General features: G+C 38.3%; 1 protein-coding gene across 8 annotated transcripts in view; it reads left to right on the plus strand.

The window, feature by feature from the left end:
* Positions 1-25,398, plus strand: part of nrxn2a (neurexin 2a) — a 362,195-nt gene that overhangs the window by 308,423 nt on the left and 28,374 nt on the right. For all 8 annotated transcript variants that reach the window (XM_079586617.1, XM_079586622.1, XM_079586619.1 and 5 more), the window contains one exon: positions 9,327-9,508. In XM_079586617.1, coding sequence (XP_079442743.1) covers positions 9,327-9,508 — 182 coding nt within the window. The remainder of the gene's footprint in view (positions 1-9,326; positions 9,509-25,398) is intronic.

The raw sequence follows: 25,398 nt of genomic DNA on the forward strand, positions 1-25,398 counted from the left end.
GTATCAGGTTGGACCCCCTTTTCCCCCTCAGAACTGCTTTAATTGTTCATGGCATTGATTCTGAAAACCATCCTCAGAGATTTTGGTCCATATTTACATAATATCATCACGCAGTTGCTGCAGATTTGTCGGCAGCACATCCATGATGTGAATCTCAACAATCTCACATCCCAAATGTGCTCTATTGGATTGAGATCTGATGACTGTGGAGTCCAGTATAGTGAACTCATTGTCATGGCCAAGAAACCAGTTTGAGATGATTTGAGCTTTGTAACATTATCCTGCTGGTTGTAGCCATCAGAATATGGGTACACTGTGGTCATAAAGGCATGGACATGGTCAGCAACAATACTCAGGTTGGCTGTGGCATCTAAATGATGCTCAATTGGTACTAAGGGACCCAAAGTGTGCCAAGAAAATCTCCCTCACACCATTATTACACCACCAGCAGCCTGAACCATTGATACAGGGCAGGATAGATCCATGCTTTCATGTTGTTTACGCCAAATTCTGACCCTACCATCTGAATGTCACAGCAGAAATCCAGACTCATCAGACCAGGCAACGTTTTTCTTGTCTTCTGTTGTCTAATTTTGGTGAGCTTGTGTGAATTGTAGCTTCAGTTTCCTGTTCTTAGCTGACAGGAGTGGCACCATGTGTGTTGTTCTGCTGCTGTAGCCAATCTGCTTCAAGGTTTGACGTGTTGTGCGTTCAGAGACGCTCTTCTGCAGACCTCGGTTGTAACAAGTGCTGTTTGAGTTACTGTTGTCCTTCCATCAGCTCGAACAAGTCTGGCCATTCTCCTCTGGCCTCTGGCATCAACAAGGCATTTTCGCCCACAGAACTGCCGCTCACTGGCTGTTTTCTCTTTCTCGGACCATTCTCTGAGATGGTTGTGCTTGAAGATCGAGGTAGATCAGCTGTTTTTGAAATACTCAGATCAGCCACTCTAGTGCCAACAACCATGCAATGTTCAAAGTCACTTAAAGGGATGGTTCGGAGTAATTTCAACTTAGGGTCCTCTGCACCGTGACCTCGAGCCAAACACCCCAAGCTTTTTTTTTTCCTTGGTCGAACATTATTCAAATTAGAGCTTATTTAGAGATATTAGCCGAATGGCTTAGTGCAGGCGCTAATGGATCCAAGGTTATATCTCGTAAATTACCCCACTAATAATGCCCGGAATGGTACCAAACTTCTACAGTGGTACAAATAGGTTCTGTACTCATAAAACGAGGCATTGGAAAGTTTGTAAGTACATCAGGAGTTTATTTTAAATAACACTTGCCTGATGGCTTATGCTACCGCTAACCCGGACGTCGAGGTCACTTCCGTGATTTGGGAAAAGCCCGTAAAAGTCCTGGCAGAAAGCGATGCATAAAGATGTAGTGTAACGACGCCCAGTTCCAAGAATGCACTAATATTTTGTTGATAGTACCAGTTTGCATCTATTGTTGTCAACACACAATGGCAAGTGCTATTTAAATACACTCATGATGTACTTACAAACTTTCCAATGCCTTGTTTTATGAATACAGATGTTTGTACTACTGTAGAAGGTACAACCTTGGATCCATTAGCGCCTGCACTAAGCCATTCGGCTGAAATCTCTAAATAAGCTCTAACTTTAATAATGTTTGACCAAGGGGAACCAAGATGTTTGGCTCGAGGTCATGGTGCAGAGGACCCTAAGTTGATATTACTCCGAACCATCCCTTTAAATCACCTTTCTTCCATATTCTGGTGCTCATTTTTACATGCCTAAATGCATGTGATTGACTGATTAGATATTTGTGTTGAGCAGTTAAACTGTTGTATCTAATAAAGTGGCTGGGGAGTGTATAATAGTTTTGCTCAGGTATGCTTAAATTATTTTATCAGCATATTTTACTCTTGTTGTTTTCAAAATAAAATGTATGTGTAGTTTACATACGCCTTGCAGAATCTGCAAAATGTTAATTACAAAAAACAATTGGCACCATAAATAGCATGTTTTTTAATGTAGTACTCTGCCCCGAATAAGCTATTTTACGTAACAGATGTTTGTATAGTCCACATAATTAACATTTTGCAGATTCTGCTTGGGTAAACTTATGACCTCAATTGCACATATTTAATGTTGCCTTTTCAAATGACTTTTGGTGCAACTTATTACATGGGTACAGTTAAATGGGTTAAGATTAGGTACAGAGGTAGGTTCAGGGTTAGTGGTTATTACACAGTTATTATAACTACTATAATAAGCACATTGTATCTGCATGGGGAATGGGACTGTAAAATCAAGTGCTACCAAAAAAAATAATGAAATTAATGTCATCTGATACAACTTCAATATGGTTCTGAAGTAAATCATTCTGAATCAGCAAAAATTGCTTTTGAATTCAAACACAAATTCCAATTACCTTTAGACAAAAACTCCATAAAACAGTTCTAAAAGATGAGTTGTAAAAATGATGGACCTTTATACATTGCGTGACATTGTTTTTATCTCTTGTTTGTATCCTTTTTAAATTCAATATAGCATCTAACCTGACGAAGGAATCCCAATGACAGCTTTCGTACCTTTTTTTCTGAGAGCACAGCGTATAGCACATCTTTAAAAAGCACATATCTTAACTTTATGATTACATAAACATGTGGTGGAATAAAATCATTCATTTAGAGAATGTAGTAGTCTACCTCTACTAGAACAAAGACAATAAAAAATGAGCTATTTCTTTCATTAATATTCTGCGCTATACCCTTGCTGCAGCAATGCTCATTAACACATTACTGCAGAATCACTTGATAACTTGGAATAATTCATTTAAAAAAAAGTGAAATCTTGCACAAAGAACTCTGGAGCGTTGTGTAATCTCCTGGCCTCTTCATTTGTCTATAGACGACTGACTTAGATTCCCAGAACTGTAAGGAACATGATCAGTGGACAATGTTCCAATATCTCTCCTTCTGTGGGCATCTGGGAACATACAGCAAATAACTACACTGTTCCTTAACTCACTTCCCTCTAGCCTCCATACACACAGCTTATCTAATCGCAGCATCTCACAGGAGCCTTCAGTGAAATCCAATCCCAATGCTTTATTGGAGATTCTTGTTTGCCTTGTTGAAAAGAAGAAACATGTAAAACCTTTTTCGAACCTGCATGAAGAGAGCCAGAATAAATCATTTTTTGCTCAACTGTTCGTCGGGGACGTGGTGTAGCCACTTTCATTAATTTATTTTTGTTATTATGTGTTTGCCTTTTATACCACAGGGGTTAGAGTTGTGATATTACTGTAAGGAAACTGTGTGTAATATTTATTAATCTGAGAATATAAATATTACATCGTATCACCACTAGGTGGTGAAAAGTGACTGTCTCCGAGTCATTAAATCGATAATTTATTCCCAAATAGGTATAATTTAGAATTAAACATGTGATGGCCTAAATGAGTGAGTCATTCAGTTGTTTAATCAATGGAATCATGCAAAACATTATTCCTTCAAATTAATAAATATTTGTATGTAAAAACTCTCAAATAATACCACCTTCAAAACACTTTTGAACAGCCATGATACATGCCTGTGAGAATTACAGCCTAAAAAAAGCCACAAGCCCTTCAATATCCTGGCCAAAATGCCTGTTTCATCAAGTAAGGGTTATAAAAGTTGTTTTGTGATTGGTAGTTTTAAATGGCACACGGCTCAGGAACTGGTTTTTATCTTTCTCAATACAGGGCAAGTCTTTTTAGTTGAATTGCAGGAAGTAACTGAAGCAGGAAAATTGAATTTTTCCCCCAAAGACGTGTGTGTGGACAGTTCATTCAGTGTGTTTATTGAATTAAACACTGTTTACAAATGCTTAACCTATCTGGAACTTAATGCACCAGCCTTCTCTTGTTCCACTACACTAAAGCATGACAAAGAGCCATCGCAGAATAATACAGATATTTTGAGTGCACAGTAATGGCTTAAATGTATCATATCTGATCCTCTTTTCATGAGAAAATGTTCATTTGCCAAAAATAAGGGATCGTTTCTTTCACCTATAGAAAATGGAACGAATGATTATATGTCATAATTTTCAAGGGCAGATAAATGAGTATAGGTCATAACCCATGTAAGGCGTATATAGGCAGACAACATTATCAGAGGCCTATATAAAGTGATATTGATTCGATGATATAGAGTGGAATCAGGCTGCAACATTTAGAAAATAACCAGGCCGATAAATTCTTATTCCTTCAGAGTGAGGAAATCAATTCTGTTTTGGAGACTTTATACACTTTCTGATTGCATCATGATAGCAGTGGTTAAGTTTCACCTCTGCTGTGAAACGTCAGGCTAAGCGTCCCATAAAAAAAGCGTCCTTGGGCCACCTGCAGTCACATGGGTTGTCTAGATATGGTTTATGAAGTGAAGTAGGCTGACAACTCAACTGCCAATGGTGAGTATATTGAGAAAATTCCCAGCCATAAATATTCCTTAACAGCCACGAAACTGTATTTCACATCATTTTTATTAAAAATATATATTTAAATCGCTTTGACACTGGAATTATTGAGCTTTTTTTTTCACTGAATAATATAAGAAGAGTCATTATCCGTCTCTCGGCGAAACTGGGCCTGTCACAAACGTCAGGACACATTGTGGTTTTGTTCCTGATACTTTCATCTGGGTGGATTAATGTGGGAAATATTCCACATGTGTGTCACGTCATGGAGTTATGGATAATAAAAAATCAGGCATAAACTACATTTTCCATTGAAGTAGAAGTTTGTGGGTCTTCAGTCGAATTATATGCCGCTTAAATCAGTGAGGTCAGACTATAATTATTATAATTTGATTTAAAATGTTGCAGTTCTGAATTAAGTTACTGGCAAACAGCTTTAATCGGCTTAATAGCCAATACTGAATTTTACTTGCATTTAGCTCTTGGGGGTGTTAATTTTGGACCCTGCTGACAACAGACACTTTAGCTCCAATTTAACAAATAAGCCTGATTGATCCCATGTGTTTTAGCGTTTCATTATAACCGTTCCTCATATTTCGGCAGTTCAAACAGTTGTTGTGATGCGTGGCAGCCCAAACTCAACAAGTTAGCTAGCAGCTTTCACGAGCAGGTGTTCAGCACTCTGTAACCCACATCCCACCTAGGGGACCACTCGCCAGAACACTTCATTACATTCCCCACACCTCCTCTGTTTGCTCATTTAGACGACCACAAGCGCCAGGAATGACAGGTGGCTCCACATTGGCATCCTGGTGTTTATGTGAGATTTGAGGGGAAAAGAGGAGGATCAGTCGTTTAGCAAAGCATTAATCAGTTTGGAGGGCGTTTAAGAAAACCCAAATATCAGTACACCAATCATGACCAAATACCTGCCCTTGTAGCTGACGCTGAGAGGAAACAAATGGAGAGAACCTAACATCACTTTATACCGTAGCAGAGCTTTTTAATAATGTGATTTAAAACCCAGCATAGAGTGACCCTTATTTGAACACTTGAGCCCTTCTTAAAAATGTCTGAATGTCATTCTATTAGATAAAATATGTAGCATAAGCTTGTAAGGAGAGCACATCATGCCCCAGTTTCACAGACAAGCCTTAAGCTTAGTCCCAGACTAAAATGCATGTTTGAGCTGTTTTAACTGAAAGCGTTCTTAAAATATGTCAGTGTTTTGTCTCAAGAAGCACATAAGTGATGTCTTTTCTAAGGAATGATTATAAAAGCTACTTAAATGTCCTAACTGAACCAAGCCCTAATCCTGCTTAGTCTAAGCCCTGTCTGTGAAACCAGGCCTGTAAGTTTGTTTTGTTTATTTTTTTTTTTCAAATTTCCTGCTTTAAAAAAATCCTAGGAACATTTTTATTAAATACGATTCAAATCTAACATCTTATCATATTTGTTTTGTCTACACGATCAATGTCACACGTTTGCTTATTTTAACAGTTACCTGTAATAATGCTATAATAATAATGCTGTAATACTCTATTTCATATTCATTTTGTCACAAGCTGTCTTTTGTTTTAACCGGCAAAATTTAGGTTTAAATTAGATTTTAAAGGAACACGCCGACTTATTGGGACTTTATCTTATTCACCGTATCCCCCAGAGTTAGATAAGTCCATATATACCCTTTTCATCTCCGTGCGTGCCGTAGTTGCTAATCACTCCGCCCAAATAGCAGTGCTTCGCCTTCAGAGAATATAGTTCCCAGTATGTATACGGTTAGAAGATGGCTGTGTCTCTCATGTGACCTTGTTATTTGTACACGCTGTGACTATACAAATCACAACATGTAAATAGGAAAATGTTGGCGTTATTTTGTCACTTATTGGGAGCAGTATGCTAGCTGGAGCCGTTTACCTCCAGTCTTTGTGCTAAGCTAGGCTAGCGGTGGGTGCGTCAGACAGAGTTACGGCACACAGAGATTAAGGCGAGACACGGCAGGCAAAAACATCGTTTTTTTTTTCACTGGTCAATTTTGAGATTTTGGGATATTTGTCTTCAATAACATGTCTTCTTTCAGACTTGTGGTGAAAAAAAGTCCAAAATACACATTTAGGTCTTTATTTTACTACACTTTGTCTATTTGTGCCTGTAGATTTCTCTGAAATTCAACAAAAGGTGGCGTTCTAAATCAACGCGCTGCTCCGCGATCTCTGTCTTCTTCCTTTAATCACGCACACGTCTGAAAAGCTCTCTCTCTCTTCTGTGCAATGCTGTTGGATCCAAATATGGTCATTTCCTTTTAATCAGCAACCAATCGTGAAAGTATAAAGACATTTAACTCTAAAAGCGAAATCTCATTGGCTGATGTCAATTTCTGACAACGTGATTCGTTCAGATGCATCACGTGACACGCTCTGACATTCAGAAGTGTGTTTTTGACTGTTTTTCTGTTCAGTTGAAGGCCATAAATGCTGTGTTTATAAGTTTTGATGTGATTTAGGTGGTTTGTATTGTTGTTGCTAATGATTTGATAAGATATTGGGCCCTATTTTAACGATCTGAAACGCAAGTGTCAAAGTGCAAAGCGCAAGTAACTTTGTGGGCGGATCCCGGCGCTGTTGCTATTTTCCCAGCGGGATAAATGACTCTTGCGCCCGACGCAAATGTAAAAGGGGTTGGTCTGAAGTAGCTTCATTATTCATAGGTGTGGTTTGGGCGTAACGTGAAATAAACCAATCAGAGCGCCATCTCACATTCCCTTTAAGAGCAGGCGCGCTTGTTCCATGGCGGATTGCTATAACGGCGGATTTGCCGGCGCACGCCAGAAGCGGTTCACAGCCGAGGAAACCGACGTTCTCGTCAGGGCTGTAAAACACAGAGAAGTGACATTGGGGATGATGGGAGAAACCCACCCAAATTAGGTTCGGTTAAACAGGCGTATAATTTGGGTAAATGTGTAGCCTAATCTAGATTTTTTTTTTTCTTTTATCTAGATAGATATTTTTCACATCTTCACGGACACAACAATGATTTCCCTCGTGTGTTAATATTTTTCCTTGTAATAATGTATGATTTGCAAAAATGAAAACTGCTGCATCTGTTTATATTAGAGAATCAAAGTGGATGCGCGTTAACATTATGGCCAAGCACGCGCCCTTAAAATACCATATCACTAACGCGCAACGCGCCACTGTCTTTAGACTGTTTTTTTCCTGATCAATGGCGCAATTGCTTTCTAAAACTGGAAAATAGCACAATGGAAGTTTTGCGCCGGAACACGCCTTCTCTTTGCGCTGAACCGCCCCCGCGAGCGCAAGTTCATTCCCTAATTTACCGACGTGCGTCTGTGGAGGGAAAAGTCTGCTGTGCGCGGGTGCAAAATAGGAATGATACATGCGTCGGTGTTCAAAGTCAATTGCGCTGGGTGCAAGATAGGGCCCATTATGTCAGTAAATAGTTGTTTCCACTAAAAAAGTATGATTTTTTACATTACAAATCTTTAAATGCCTTTTTCTCATGTACACCAAACTTTCCAGTTATACACTTAGCAGTATTCTGAAGATATGTTCAGAGGGATTTGTTAATAAATCATTCCTGGCCTGATTTATATGACATTTTAATTAAAAAAATATGGCGAAAATTGATTTTTTAAGGCTATGAACAGTATATTTTGATTTCCTAGGTAATGAAAGCATATATCCCGAAATCCCTCTGAACATCTTTTTTCATCTTGTGTGTAATCAAAATGAAAAAAGAATTTTGCACCTGGCTTTATCATATGTTCAGATCTATCTACCGAAAATATATGCAAAATTGTGCATATTTAATGAGATAATGCATAATTTGCATAATTAAACATACAAATTTCAAAAACTTGTAATAAAATTTTTTTATGAACTTGTGTAAGTAATCAACTGAGGAAGTTTCATGGTGATATCTATTATTTTAAAATTGTACCCTATTCACCTGTAGTGTCTCGCCTTAAAAGGGTATGTATAAGCTAAAGTCCCAAAAAGTCGGCATGTTCCTTAGTAAAAATACCTCCAAAAATTGAAGTTAAAAAAAGGGTCTAAAACTTACTTTTTAATTGCTGTTTTTTTTTTTTTTTGTCTCTTGTTTGTGAACCTTCTTGATGTTTTCCCTGCATTGGTCATTAAGTATAGCTGGACTTTATTCACCCAGTCCATTGTGTCATTGTGCTTCAGCAGTGAGGCAGCTCACATTACAACCTCTCGTTTTACCCTGGCAAATAGGTCCACGCTGTTGCCCAGGTTCATTCTCTAGGGCTGTTTCAGTGCGGATAGCTTGGCAGTTTAAAGCATGTCGGGCACCCGTCCCGTCCTGCGGTGGTTTCTTACCGAGCTGACGCAGCACGGCACTGGCTCCATTTCAGACCCTCATTTCTATACAGCTGCTGTGATTCGATGCCATGTCCAATTGCGGTGAAATATTAGCGCCCATGTATGCAGTGAAAAACAAGAGCAACATGAGGGCAAGAAGTTGAAGTTCGCACTGGAATGGGCCCTTTTTTTCAAGGCCAGTAGGCATTTCAGCTCCAAATTGACGCAGGATGTTTGTGTCTGAAATGGCAGTCCTGAATATCTCGTTTGTCACTAAGGAAACAATGCAAATGAGCATTTAACGCACATCTGAACAGATGGCAACTTATTAAAGACAGAGACGCTTTTATCTCATATGAGGCAGTGCACAGGGCAAATTTGTGATGTGAGATGGTTCTTTAGCATCCATCTTGCCTCACACGTTCACATTCACATCCCTCCTGCTGTGCTGCTCTACATCTTCACTCACTTTCATTATTATTTTCCTTTGTCTCATGCAACATCTTTGAACGTTTAGCTCATGTTTAATGTCTTTCTTCATTTGGCAGCTGGGACCACGTATATTTTTGGGAGAGGAGGAGCACTCATCACATACACCTGGGCACCCAATGATCGGCCAAGCACTCGGGCGGACCGTTTGGCCGTGGGCTTCAGCACCCAGCAGAGTAATGCCATCCTGGTAGAGGTGGAGAGCAGCCAGGGCCTCGGAGACTACCTGCAGTTGCATATTGTGAGTATCATAGCTCAGTTTGAAGCTCTAATAGGCTTCTTCATTTGGATATTTCTTGTCCTACAGTCCCCTGCAGGCTTTATATTAACACACAGGTGGCTCAAGTGTCTTTTTATTCCAGTGTATTCCATTTTTTCAGCTCGGTTTGGCTGTAGTACAATCTGAAAGGTTTATGAAATCTTTTTTTAAGAGAAATGTGGGACTGTCGATTTGACTTTTAATGTGGTGTAAAAAAACATAGTGTGAAAAATATATATATTATTAATAATAATGTAAAAAAAAATAAGATTGAATATTTTTTAAGCAGGAAATAGTTTAGTGTGATTGATATTAAAAAATTGTGTGGTGAAAATAATATATATTGTTTTTATAATTATTATTTTATTAGAATTCTTATATTTCAAAGCTAAAGCTCAAGTGGGAAAAGACCAACTTATTTTAGGAGCCACATGTCTGCAGATCTACTGTAAACATGATACAGAGCTAAAACTTACCACTGACATACGTACATTTTATGCCATGCATTTATGCCATGTCGTAATAACCATAATTTCTAATGACAACCCTAGCCGTTCTACTAGGAGCTGCTCGCATCCTCTCAATCAGAATTATGCATTTTTATGGCAACACTATAAGCCCCAAAATAAACAAATTTGTAATCTGAATAATCAATAGACAAAACCACAATATAACATGTAACAATTCATTATTCATGTCCCTTATTAATAAAGTTATCGCTCATTTAGTGGGTCAAAAGCATTAGCTACATTAAACTGCATTGTATGCATTTCTTTATTCTTTCTTAACTCAATAATAGGAATTACAAAATAACTGCTTAACTACATTTTATTGAAGCTACTGCTATTTTGAGTGTTTACACATGACATTGTAGCAGTCAGGTAGTCAGGTGGTAATTACAGTAGTTCTACAAGGATGCGAACGCTTTTTACTAACGGAATCTCGTAACTACAATCATTTTGACTAAGCTCGGCACTAAAATGGGGCATTGCCCCCTCAGATCTGATATGTGCCCCCTTCAGTTTAAATTTGTCTCTCCACCGCCGATTCCAAAACGCGATAAATTTTAACCCTTTGACACATGCAATCACACCGGGAGTGATTAGAACATTCAGCGCGTCACGTGATCAACTGCTAAATTCAAATGTGCTTTGAGCCAGAGTCCGATGAGCTTATTTTAGGTTTCAGACATTTGAATAGAATAGACATTTAAATTAAGTACTAGCCCAAAAAAATAATTTGACAACGTGTTTTATTCATATCAGTTACACACTGGGTTAGTTTAATGTATTCTTCTCCCAGTTCACCGGCCACTTACTTTTATGTATTTGGGGAGAAATTATACTATTCTCTGAATTTCGGTGCAAACTAACATGATCTTTATAAAGGTGTGTAAAAAAAAAACACATTCGCTTACACATATTTGACAATCGGAATATATCAGATAGTCATGATATAGTTAACAAGTGTAGGAATATTTTGAATAACAAATGGAAAAACGAAGATATATGAATGCACCGCCCAGTTCATGTGTCCTGGCTCCGGCTCTGATTCCGACATGTGTGAATGCAACTTCATTCATTCTGCTGTGATAAAACTCTGGTATGTATTTTGTCTGGAGGCTTTTGTATGAGCAATGCTACTGACGTAGTTTTTGCCATTTCCATTCACTCAGTTTGGGAACTGCTGACAGAGAAACTGATGCAAATTGACTTGGATAAAAATCTTAAGTTGAATCATTTCGGAGAACGCTTCAGGGGCTCCAGACATATGAAGCTATATTCATGGATCAAATGATGAATAGAAGCTATGTCCTTACATTCAATTTTCCTTGATAAGATCCAAGCACACCCCCTCCCCCATCCAGGCAGATAGGAGAAAATTACCCCAAAAAATTATGGAATCATTAATCGCTAAACAGTTTCTTAAGAAAACAACATGCCCTTTCATATTAATTTAGCCTATTAAAACAACATAGGGCTGAGATAGTATGACGGTAGATCAAGCTTGTAAATGCCTCGTTGACCTCTTGGCTTATTACTTGCAATTATATTTCAAGGGAGTAAAAAAAGATGCATTTTAATAAGGTTCCTCCGAATGAATAATTAATTCAGCGTGAACTGTCGACTTTCACACTGTGAGCCGCCATGGCAGCACAGCCACAAACAGTCTGAGAGCAGCTGCTCTGCCAGACACAGACTGGGGCTTGTTTTCAGAAACTTCCTCCTCTCGTCACAGACACAAAGCACAAGAGCCTCCCATTCTGTGGGCTGAAGGATGGATCTGTGGAGGATTTTTTGATGTCCTTTCTGGTGGCTTTTTTCTCAGTGTTGCTATCTATCAGAACGGTGATTCCCAATGTGGGGGAAATGTGTAGTCCTACAGAGATTTTTACTACACCTGTAGATCTGAACACAGTTCGTTTTTAAGGAAAGAAAACAAAATCATGTTTTATATAAATGATCAAATAAAATAATAAATGTATATGCCTTTTACGGTAACACTTTACTTGAAGGGGTGTGCATGAGACTGACATGACGCCTTCGTAATCATGACATGACACGTGTCATGCATATGAAGGAGGGTTTATGCATGTTTATGACAACTGTCATTAAATGTCATTCGCTCAATTATGACATTTTTAATGCAAATATGACATTGTTTGAGATGTCTTTGTGACAACTTGACATAAACCAATACATCATAACCTGTTGGTGTCTTGGTAATGACATCTTGACTTTACCAAAACAACATATATTGTCATAAATATGTCATATGAATATTTTTCTTGACCTCAACTACAGTGGTACAAATTAAATTTGTACCACTGTAGTTGAGGTCAAGAAAAGTATACATGACACTGTTATAAAATAATTTGACAGAGTATTAACACTTAATGACAAATTAAATTTGTACCACTGTAGTTGAGGTCAAGAAAAATATTCATGACACAGTTATAATGGCCTCATGACAGCCAATGTCAAAACCAACCACATGACGGTTAATGTAATGTTAACCCATAAAGCTAAGTAGTTTCTTAAGTTTGATAATTAATCTTCTATGTCATGTTTATGACATATTTATGACAGGTTATGTTGTTTTGGTAATGTCAAGTTGTCATTACCAAGACACCGACAGGTTATGATGTATTGGTTTATGTCAAGTTGTCATGACAAAGACATCTCAAACAATGTCATATTTGTATTAAAAATGTCATAATTGAGCGAATGACACTTAATGACAGTTGTCATAAACATGCATAAAACCTCCTTCATATTCATGACATGTGTCATGTCATGATTATGAAGGTGTTATGTCAATCTTATGCACACCCTTTCAAAAGTGTTACCTGATTGATTGATTGATTGATTGATTGATTGATTGATTGATTGATTGATTGATTGATTGATTGATTGATTGATTGATTGATTGATTGATTGATTGATTGATTGATTGATTAATCTCATGGTTTTCAACCAGTCTTTATGTACAGTAATAATGTAAATGAAATTTGTTTTCCTTAAATTTTCCTCTGACCCCCTAATCTTTATTAAATTTATATTAATTGTTTGTTGTTTATGCTGATAAAAGCTATCAGCATATTTAAACCTTACTGATGGGGGTATGTTATACAAAAAGGTCAGGAAACGCTATATCAAAAAGCCTCTGTCCTCACTAAACTGGTCCAAGCGATGGCATCAACCTTGATTACAGCGCTCCATGATTTGGCTTGTGTCGTAAATAATATTTGGTTGTATATAAAAACGAGTCTGTAAACTTTATGGTAGACATAAACGGCGAGTTATGAAGGAGAGGCGTGGCAAATAGCATGCAAGGTTTCACGCTGCTCTCAAGACAACTCAGCTTACGCCTCAAAATTTGTCCTTCATGTAGCAGGATTTACTTGAGCTTGTAAATTACAACCAAGGACAGATAATCCAATTGGTCGTGAGCATGACAGATGTATGGAATGACTGACTGCGGTGGGCGTAGCAGAGCCCGGCGGCCCTTAGGCGGCTGACTTCAGGGTGTTCCCTTTCCTTCTCTCTTACGACTCATCCCTCTTTCTCTCTATCTCTCTCTGATGATGTTGCTTGAGTTTGTAGCATCGTTTATTCACCCACGGAGGCTGAGGTTAGATGATAGCTGAGCAGAAACAGCTCAGGCTGATGAATGAGACAGAGCCAGGGGTTGTTACGGCTTGTAATGAATAGCAGACTCATTTTGTATTCTGGGTGGGTGCGTATCGATCTGAACCAAGGTTCTGGCCTCCTCCATTTTGCTGGCATCATGCATTGAGGTGGCCCCAGGGTTCACCTGCCCACCTGTCAGTGCCACAGAGTGATGGATTAATAGGGCTTTATGGTCTTGGTGGCCATGTTAACCGAACACCTTGGACCCCTGGAGAGAGAGCTTGAAATGGAGTGTAGGTGCCACCCAGACTGTGACCCATTGGTCCTGACATCAGCATGGCTGGGTATGTGAACTTGTGACCCTGGTGCCCTCTGCCAGCTGGCCCAGACATCAAAAAGAGAACGCAGACTGGATGGCAGATGCTTGAGTGGCCATTTGCAGTTGTACTTACCAATGTGCTTCTGTTTTGTTTACACTGGTACATGATTATAATACAGAAACGGTGAGATTCTGCTGAACTTCCTGTGATTCAGCCTTAGGTAACAGAGGTGCGCAGGGATGACATCAAAACCCGGAAGACTAATTCGCCACTGGTTGCCTCGAGACTCTCCTGTGGGGTTTTATAATGCCTGTGATAAAAATAACTGGATGATTCTTTGACGTTTTGTTCAACAAATAAACTGCACACACTCACACCCCAAACTGTCTTATCTACATACTTGAACACACTGCAGAATTAACCATTGCTCATTTCTAATAAAAAAAACACAACAGCGATCCTGAGAAAATCACTGTCTGAACAAAACAGTTGTATGAATGATTCAATGTCTCGCTCATAAAGAGAGTAACGTTGTTACGTTAATAAATGTAATGCGCTGTAATAACGATTGTTTCATTCATGAATGAATCAGTGTGTCTGAACGAATCACCTGAACGAATTATTTAATGACTCACTCTTTAAGAAAGTTGCTGCATCCGACTATGAATACTTTGAGTATGTGAAAAACTGTGTGTGAAAAGAGTAGTATGTCCGAATTCACAGTATCCATAAAACAGTAAGGTGAAAAGTACCCGATGACCACCGGCGAGATTCTGAAGTGCACATCTGATGAAGACTGTACTATCCCATGAGGCCACGGGAGAGTTTAATCAGTGTGTTTGAATGAATCAGTTAAATGATTCAATCACTTACTCATAAATACAGTTTTTAATACTTGTTTCATTCAAGAATGAATCAGTGGGTTTAAAAAAATCAGTTGAATTAATTTAGTGACTCGCTTGTAAAAACAATCACTTGTTGCCACCTACTGACATAAACGTGTAACTATGCAAGTGTGACTAAAAAATCCTAACCAGTATTGCACAGATTGACAATCTTTCTCAAATGAACACTAACAAGTGGAGTGACAGAAAAAGTCTCAGTGCTGTTGAACTGTTATATCAGCACTCTTGAAACAACACTCAGACCGGAACTAGCTGTTGTATAACAGGACAAAAGCTTAGAGATGTTTCAGACAATTCGATTTGCATCATTTAAAGCTACAAAAGATCTCTGGCACTGTAAAACGAAGGAGCTGGAGCGCCTCCTTCTACAATTAGCTGCTCCCACCGTGTGTTTGACTAATAGGCAGATTAAATTGGCCTTTGTCAATCACAGCCCACTGTAAGCCTCCTTCATTAAGCAACTTTAGAAAGCACCCTGTGGCAAAGGCCATCTCTATGGAAGGGAATCAGGAGTGGAGCACAAAAGAACAGTTTAACTGTTCTTGTAAGAATATTCACACAGACCCATTTTGCTGGCAAATTCTATATTCCTTTCTCGAGGGGAAATAAGTAATTCAGTTGATTTTTTTAAATATGATCTCTCCAACCTTCACCTCATATTAAAATCATAGAAACATTTGATAAATTAAAGATAAGTCTATCCTTTATTCAAAGATCAGTTTCTACTGCGCCAACATAACTATACAGGTGATTGTGACGTGTCAGTGATTCCCAAGAAGGGCTAGGAAATAAAAGTAAAAGCATTTACACTGTACCAAATATACATCATTTAAAAAAGCAATATACAAATTGGGTTTATAAAGACTCCAGGCAGATATATGTGTACCGGTGTATGTATATATATATATATATATATATATATATATATATATATATATATATACATTACTGTGCAAAAGGCTTAGGCACGTTAGTATTTACACCCACTAGAAAATGGTATTAAGCGAGTTATTTATATAATTTGCTGTAGTGTCAGTAGGAAATATCAGTTTACATTAACAAACATTCACTTTGCCATTAATTGTAATAATCCAGTGAGATTTGTGTACGCACGAGGAGTCTGACAACAGCCGGTATGATCTGATCTCACCATCATCGAGTCTGTCTGGGATTACATGAAGAAACAGAAAGAAATGAGACAGACTAAATCCAGAAGAACACATCGTTTTTCAAGCTTTGCAGGACGGTTTCTTCAAGAGTCTTGCAGTTCTTCTGAATTTAGTCTGTCTCAGTTTTTTCCGTTTTTTTTTTCATGTAATCCCAGACAGACTCGATGATGGCGAGATCAGATCATACAGGCTGTTGTCAGACTCCTCGTGCGTAAAAATCTCACTGAATTATTACAATTAAAGGTTTGGAAATGTAAACTTATATTTCTTACTGACACACTACAGCAAATGATACAAATAACTGGCGTGAAACCATTTTTTTGTGTATATGTGTGTGCATACATATATATATATATATATATATATATATATATATATATGTATGGGTAGCATTTCTCCCAGCAAGCAGTGTAGGTGAAAAGCCATAATAATTTTCAGAATACCGTTGTTGTCACTGAATGTCTTTTTAAATGTTTTCAGATGAGAATGTAGTTGTTTAAACCTCAAATCTGCAGTTCATTTCTAAAGATAGTACCTATTTTACATTTTTCTCAGAAGTTTTCAAACGTCTTTCTTTGCGATCTCCGCAGTCAGTGTTCATGTTGACCCAAGAACAGCCTTATCTCGACAAGGTCTTCTGACATATACTTCTCAAGATATATTTATAAAAATGTATATGTTACTTATATTTAAATGTATATATTCAGATAACATTTTCAAAATGATATGTATCAGTTTGAAGGGAAGATGCTTGCTGAGATTTCTCCCACAGTATTGAATGCGTTTAGTTTAAAAGTGAAGAATTGTAATAATATTAATGATAATGCTAAATGATGGTGTTCAGAAAAAAAAAAATTTGTAGTCATACTGCAGGGGCTGTGGTTGTATGCAGGTCAAAAAGTTGCTTGGAAACACTGCCCTATGGGACAGTATTTTTCATGGGCCCATTTTGGCTGGGCTCAGTGCAACAGCTCTAGAGCTCCGTCACTGCGCCATCCATCTCGCATTTGACTGGTCGAGGTGCACTTTGGCTATGGAACAGATGCCAGGGGCGGCAGCACACCTCAGGGAAATCATTCTTTTTAGTGGTGTGTATCCCCTAGACAGATGTGCCGTGATTAAAAAAAGGAGGCAAAATCTGTCAAAAGGCAGTGTGTGCCTTTAAAAGGTAATTAAAGGTGCAATTGTTGTGAAAAGAGTTGAGTTATTCAGCAAATTGTCTTCATCGTCTTGCCCACTGAACTATGGACACACACTGCAAGGTTTTGGGAGTGACTGCCGCACATTCTGTGTGTACAGAATGCAGTCCTGACACACCTTGTCTTGCTCTGAACTTTGACGGTGGGAGTATTTTTTCACTCTTTAAAATGTAGGTTTTTAGCACCACATGTACTTTACAAATTATTTATATTTCATGAAGAATTTAGTAATTATCTGGTTTTGCTTTTTTCTGATGAAGAGCCTGCATGCTCAAAATGTCACCTGTGTGAGTCTATTATTACATTTTTGCATTTTTAGAGCCTTGGTGTGCTGACTGTTTCCAGTTTTTTATTATTTCCTTTGTCTAGCACAACACACTTGGTTGACCGCACTAATGCTAAACCCCGGAAAACTAATTTGTTTTAAAAAATAAACAAACAATTATCTTTAAATGTCATAGAAGTGAAGGGGATACAAGGGCACTTGACAAATTCAAACCATTAAAAAATACAAATGCAAAACAATACAATACCGAGTCAAACCGTTTAATATTATTTAATAAACTATTAGGTTATAGACCGCTTATATGGCGGTTCTTTTCTTAAAGAACATATTTTTCTCCTTATTTTGAGAATGACCCAGTGTGTGTGTGGCCTATGACATGTTGGATGTACTGACAAAGTGAGCTTTGGTGGGTTAAAGTGGGATTTCTGTGCCAAAACTATCCTTATTGATGTGTAAAGGACTTTGGATTCTCCACAAGGACAGTTAGTGAACATATACGGCATATATAAAGTTTTTTAAATGGATTCTTGTGAGGCATTTGCAGAGCTGTTTGTTGTATGCTGAATGACACACGTCTTTCTGACCTCTATTGAGTCCAATTCTCCCAATGAAGGCTGCATTTGGTCATAATCTACCATGAAGAAGATAATAACTCTGGAAAGCAGTTCCAGCGCCGTGTTCTTATAGCTTTGCGTCCCATTTGTCAAGCCGTTTGAGGGAGAGCTCACTTGCTTGTCAGTGGGAGAGATGACAATTGATTCATAAATTTGCTTTGATAAATTGTGCAGCAGGGATGCGTGATTCCAGTGCTAAATCTAGTGAGGAGGAAGAACACGAGGCCTGTGCTGCCTTCCTGTTTATTAGCAACTTCCTGAAAGACTTCATGCTTTATACATTTTACATGAGATATTTTCAGCTGCTCCGAATGAATGCAGATGCATTTGGTACCCGAAGAAAATATGTAAGGAGTGTAGATAGGGTTTGGATGTGTGCCTCAGTGCACTTAACCATGACACGAAGACTGAAACGAGAAGTGTTTTGCATGCGATTGATGGATTAGCCTTTCCTTTGAAATGCCTCGTTCAACATGCCTAGGACATATATCAAGCTCTTTTCTTGCTGTCTCCGGAACGTACTGCGGTAAAATATGTGCATCTCTTTTGTGCTCTGGTGCAAAGGTCTTATTTCTTGAGCTGTCAATTTAACGTGTTCATTTAATGTGATTGTTTTTATAAACGTGACATTTAAAATCACAAATATAGATTTGAATGCATTTAGAATTATTTAAAGAATTTCGAAATACATTTTTATTATTAACAAAAAAATATATAGTGCAGAATGCTGTCTGTCAAATTAAAAATATAAATCCTGCTTATGTATATATTTGCTACTGGATTTAATTGAATAAATTTGAGCTAAAAACTATTAAATTCACAGAATTATAGTATTTTCATTAGCAATCATTGCCATTTTTGAGCACTCAAGTAGTGGCTGTGGTATCTATGCCTAGGTCTAATTATATACATTTTACCTTGACATTTACCATAAACATTTTTCATTAAAAATTACTGTAAAGTAATTTTAGAGTGATTTATATGTTTAATGTTTTCTAGGTTTCGAAAATGCCCCCTGTGTCAAATTGTAAATGTGACCTTTTTATATTGACAAACCAAAACACCCCACATCAGTAATGCATGAATGCTTATTTCAATCTTTCTATGAAAATGTGTTTGCAATGTTTTTCATTTTGCGACATGCTTGGGGCGTGCCATTCTTATTTTAGAGTACGCATCTTTGAAAATGTCATAACACAACACTGTTATGCAATCAGGATCTACATCTAAGTGCCAGTGTAAATGTACAATCCAAACAAATGATTCATGAGAACATCCACCTCTGTCTCATCACATTTCTCAAGTGAAAGTTTTTCTGTGAGCTTAGAGGTTCTTAATCAAAGGTACTATATGTTTTTGTTGAAGTTTGCATTATTTCAACTTATTTGGAATTGTTTTAGAATTTGTGGTGAAAAACTACATTACCCATGATGCTGTACAGAAATTCCACCAATCAGGGAGCAAATCTCACCAGTACGTAATTTCACACCAGTGCAACTATTATCAGTACGTAATAGTTTTAGTTCATAATATGTTTAGTCATTACAACACTGGAAGTGGAACACTTGAACTAGTAATGCAGTAATATTAATATTTTGTTGTCTAATGCAGTGATACTCATACAATTTAAGTGTAGCCATTGTGTCCAAATACTTTTTGGTGATACTCTATATAATTTTAGTCCCTTTTCCTCTATATTATGTGTAGTGCTTTGGGTGTGAGAGTGTTTGTGTATGCGTCTGAGTGTGTGTGGGTGTGAACGGTCCTTCTAGCTGTCACTCTCGCATTGACAAAGTGGTTTGGAGAGTCCTGTGGACCTACTCTCTACTCCGCAGATGCTACTCCATATCAGACTCTCTTAACCGAAGCTATTGCACTGTGATTACTCAATGAAAGCGACATAGGTGACCCTGCTGTCTTACTATAGATGTCTCGTCCCACCTATGTATCCCACAATCCTGTGCTACATCTCCTCCCACACCCAACCAATCATCTCACCCTCCTTCCAGCACTCCGAATCACATTCGCTCTGCCATCCTTGTTGAGATTCAGCAGAAAAAGTCGAAATAAAGAGGATGTGCCTCCTCGGCTCCCAGTCCACGGGCCCGGTGCAGGCGGATGATTTATTGTTGTCCGATATGCAGGGCCACTGTCAGAACCCGACCCGCCGTAGCCTCTAACTGCGCTCTGAATGCGAGACGGCACGTCTTTGGGGAATGGGAATTTTGCCTGGGGCAGTACTGCAGAGTTGCGCTTGTGTGCATAAAGGACGCTGAGGGAGGGGGGGAATACAAGGTGACATTCCTCATCCTTCCTTCCTATAAGTGGATAAGATTATTTGGTCTTTTTCCCTGCAGAAGCTCATGTATGTTGGTTCTTTTAGACCATATGAAACCATGTGTTCTGGATACAGTGGAGATTCCATTAGTAATATTGCCATTATTATTAAAACATTTTTGCTACAGACATGAGACTTGCAACCATATAAGGAGTGACTTGAATTAAAGGAGAATCTGAGCCCTGTCCAGTGCAGAGAATATCATAGTGACTGAATGGGCTCTTTTGACTTGAGCTACTATGTAACCACCTAGCAACCACTCTGAATACTCTAGCAACCGCATAACATGCACTAAAATCATTCACAACAATATGATAAGCAACTGCAATGCCCTAGCAACCACCTAAAACTCTTGAGCATTGTGGAATAGATTGGTGCAGACAGACAGGCTGCACTAGTTAGTGATTTGAAAGGTATTATTATAATTTTTTTCAAAAATAAAAATTCCGTCATCATTTGCTCGCCCTTGTGTCATTTCAGAATCATAAGACCCTTTGTTCGTCTTCAAAATTGTTCGAATTCTGTCCCTGTCCATTCACCCAAAACTTCATAAAGAGATCGTAAAAGTAATACATACAGTATATGAGTTTAGTTAAATGCTCTTCTAAAGAGACACAATCACATATGATGAACAGATTTAATTTACATGTAGACATTGATCAATACATACATAGAGCTCATCAAATTTGACAAACGGAAGCTCAACCATGTTTGTGTGACACGCAAGAACCAACGAAGTTTGTTCTCGAGCGTCTGGTTTGAATCGTCTTTAAATTAAGTGTGCATTGTGATTTGCTTTTGAATTATTTTTGCCGGAAAATAGATGATAACTAAAATTAAGAATCAAGTTAAATCAAAGATGTTTTCTGTGAGGATTTGTCTTTCTTGAAAATATATTATTTTGGTTACACTTTACAATACGGTTTTATTAGTTCAAATCGATTTATTTATTGGTTAAGTTCTATTCTTTCTATAATCTCTGAAGAATGAACATGTATATTATTTTGAAATGAACACTAAGAAGATTAATAAATGCTGTAAAAAAAACTCATACTACCCTAATGCATTTTCATGAATGCATTCTGCATATGTTAACATATAGAACCTTATTATAAAGTGTTATCAGGGCCAGAATTGCCATATGGGAATTTGGGCACAGGTCCAAGAGCACCATGTAGGGCCGTGTAAAGGTTTTCATGGTCAAAGATGTCAGGATAAGACTGCAAACGGGATGAGATGGGTGCATGGTTGGGTAGGAAGACCCTCAGACCGCTGTGTCCACTGTTACCACAATACCTTACTCCGGCCCTGAATCCTACCGGTATTAATTTGTGAGAATGTGAATGTATAGCTATGCCGCTGTATCCACCGCCCCCCATTCCTCAAAGCTCCCCCTGTTCCCTACCCGCCCACCTTAACCTGCAATTACTGCCTCCCCTCAATGCAATATTAACATGCGTTGCAATATAAACAAGGCCACAAGACTGTTTTTGCTCGCAGCGTCTTGCCCATGTGCATGCCGCAATAGAGATGTGCCTTCAGGCTAGATTAGTCACAAGTCAGTCCTTCAGCCTGTGCCCAGACTTTAATTAGACTCTCTTCTCTTCTTCCTCTGCTGCACTGAGGATAGCATCCCTCTATCCTTTTGTTTTCTCCATCCTCTCCCCAGAATTTCAATAACTTACCGGGGCCTCATTTGTTTTGTACAAATACTTTTTTTTTTTACTCACTCTTCAAGATGAGTCTCTTGGACGCCTAGCTCATTTACACCGAGACAACTAGGGCCCTCCTGTCAAGCCTTACCATTCATGAGATTGTTTTCTCTGCAAAAATGTTGATCTGTCCTATTACCAACAGTCAGTCACATCGGTCGCCTGTGGGGCGAGCCGGGCCATGCAGCAAGATGTCTAGACGTAGTCTAGCGGATTAAGGCCATTTCATTCCTCACATTAGGAGGTCTGACTCAGTGCAGCCACAAAGCCACAGGTCATGACACTTTACGCGACAAGGCGGCCTGTAGCCACACTGCATTTTCATTTGAAAATCTCATGAGACAGTGTCATCATGAACCTTCAAGTACACTAACCCAAAACGGCAAATGACAAGGGCGGTTTAGTAATGGGAAAAAAGAAATTCCATTATTCCATTTGAGAGAGTAGCTAATAACTTTGCATTCAAGTGGGCTCCTGCATCAGATCCGCGTCGCACACAAAAACAGAGCAGCTCATTAAGAGGAAAGTACCAGAAGAGTAGGCTGTATTGTGGCAGGGCGTTCAACTGCAGAAAAAAAAAGACGGGAATTTTATGTGGGACATGCCAAGAATAAAAATGCACTCTAGTGAAAAGCTTTTTCAGCATCCAGACTTAAAAGGATGTGTTTCATTACCAGCCAATGTGGCCAATATGAGTCCCAGTCATCTACCTCTAGAGCGCCATCTTAATGAAAACTCTTGTAGCACCCATTTCCCAAAGCTACCATTAACATGAAGCTAAAGGTTTCAAGACATATGGCCACAGTGCAAGCTCTTGGCCGCATCCGAAATTGCATACTCTGAGTAGTAGGTACTTCTTTTGAATAAGTAATTACTTTGCGAATGCCAAAAAAGTATGTTCTATATGAGGGATCGGCAACTTCGGTCCTGGTGGACCACTGACCTGCAGAGTTTAGCTCCAACCCTGATAAAAACTCACCTGCCTGTAGTTCTCTAATCCTGAAGACATTGATCAGCTTGTTCAGGTGTGTTTGATAAGAGTTGGGTTCAACTCTGCTGGACAGTGGCCCTGCAGGAGTTGCCCATTCATATTCTATGAATCCATATTCATTTTGACAGCAAATTTTTATTTAGAGTCATAGCCTTTGACTAAAATGCCATTTAGTTTTAGTCATATTTTAGTCATCTGAATTGTTTTAGTTTTAATCTAGTTTTATTCAACTAAATATCATGAGATTTTACAATAGATTTAGTCGACTAAAATCTAAGAGTCAGTAAATAAGAAACATACTAAGAAATGCTACCTACTGAAATTGAATAAAATAATAAAATGTACAATAACAGTGCATCTTATTAAAAGCTACTAAAGTTACTCAGTCAAGAGCAGGAAGTGCTTTCTCTTTGTTTTGTTGTTTGAATTAACATTGAGGACTCAGACAGCAGCAGGTTTAGGCTACTGTCACTTTAAGAATTAATACAGGCCATGTCCATCGGTTGTTGATTCGATTTTGACATGTGGATGCTCAAAAATGAATGCAAGCTTGCTGTCGATTGTGGAGGGTCAGGATTTAAGTAGACTGAATGCTTTGAGAAGCCGGACTTCCAGAAAGTCTGTCATTTTCAACAAAAGATTGAGTTATGACATTTTGATTAAACATTACAAGGTAAACAAAAGTTAAAAGCGAAACATATACATGGATGAATTGTTCACAATAAGATTTAGACCATGCATTTACAAAACACATGGGTGAAACATTTAAATATAAGTTCGTTCCAAACCCGTAAGACCTTTGTTCATCTTCTGAACTTTATTTTATTTTTATTTTTTTATGAAATCTGAGAGCTTTCGGTTCCTCCATGACATCTACGCAACTACCATTTTGTCACTTCAAAAAGTGAATGAAAAGATCATAAAACTAATCCATATGAATAGAGCTTTTTAGTCCAAATTTTATGAAGAGACACGATCGTTTTTATATGATTAACAGATTTAATTTAGGCTTTTATTCACATAAACATTCCATCAACGCACATATCAGTTATGATAAACAGAAGCTCAAGCATGTTCGCTTTGTGTGTGAGAACCAATGAGGTTCATTCTCCTGTTGCGCAGCACATTTGAGCTTCCACAATACAGTATAGGTGATCACTTATATCAGTGTCATATATATCGTCATATCATCCAGCCCTAAAACTTGTATAGGTTTTTTGTCAGTGTTTATTTAAAAACATTATGCATAATATAAGATAGTAAATATTTAATTGATGAGTTGTCAATACAATATATAGGGCATGATTTTACCACAAAATGATAACTGCACATCCTGCCTGGAGTCATTTCTGTGAATTGCAGCAATCCATTTGCTTCTCTGTTCTGTAGCTTTCGGCAGTCTGTAAAAATATACCTCAGATTTCTTGTCAAAACTATTTGTACAGTCAATCTCGAAGCTGTTTCCTGTTTTAGATGTGTTTTGTGTGTTTTTCCAGCATTCACGCTGAAAACCAATGCTGCCACTCTTTGTACCATCAGTGGGCGTAACCGCAATCCCTCTGGCCGACGGTGGCATCACGCGCATACCCTTTATAAGATCAATAACATTTTGAAAATAGATGAATTGAGGTGAATTTCCATTTCATGCTGACTTGGTAGCAGAAAATATTTTGACAACAAAAAAAAAGGCACACTGCAGCTTTAAAGAAATGCATGGCAGAATTTGAACTATTAGACACCAAATACAAATTATTTGATATGTAGAGGGATTTTGAGCTAGTTTTATTTTGTCAAATTACCCAGTGCTTAAAAATCAAATCCCCTGAGAGAACAATGGCACTTGTCTCTTTAAGCCTATCTCTGCACTCCGATTGACTGTGAAGGTCATGTTCAGTGACTCCCATTAGCCCGCAGTGTGTGTGGGTAAACAGACAGGTGAGCCCATGCGTTAGAGCAGCACAGCCAAAGGTCACAATCGCTGGCCCTCGCTCGACGCTCCCTGCCCACCCTCCACACACCGATCGGGGAAGACATGTTTACCTTTAATTAGTGTTATCGGTAATATGCAGAGCAGCCTGTCTCTTATCAGATAGACTCTGAACTGGCAGAACAAAAGCCTGTGGTTAAATTTGCCTCAAGGGTTTACAGGCTCTCTTATTCAAAATTAGTCTCCTTAATAGTCATTGTCTCCTCCGCTTTACCTCG

Source organism: Phoxinus phoxinus (genome assembly GCF_949152265.1).
Source record: "Phoxinus phoxinus genome assembly, chromosome: 17".
NCBI classification, from domain to species: Eukaryota; Metazoa; Chordata; class Actinopteri; order Cypriniformes; family Leuciscidae; genus Phoxinus; species Phoxinus phoxinus.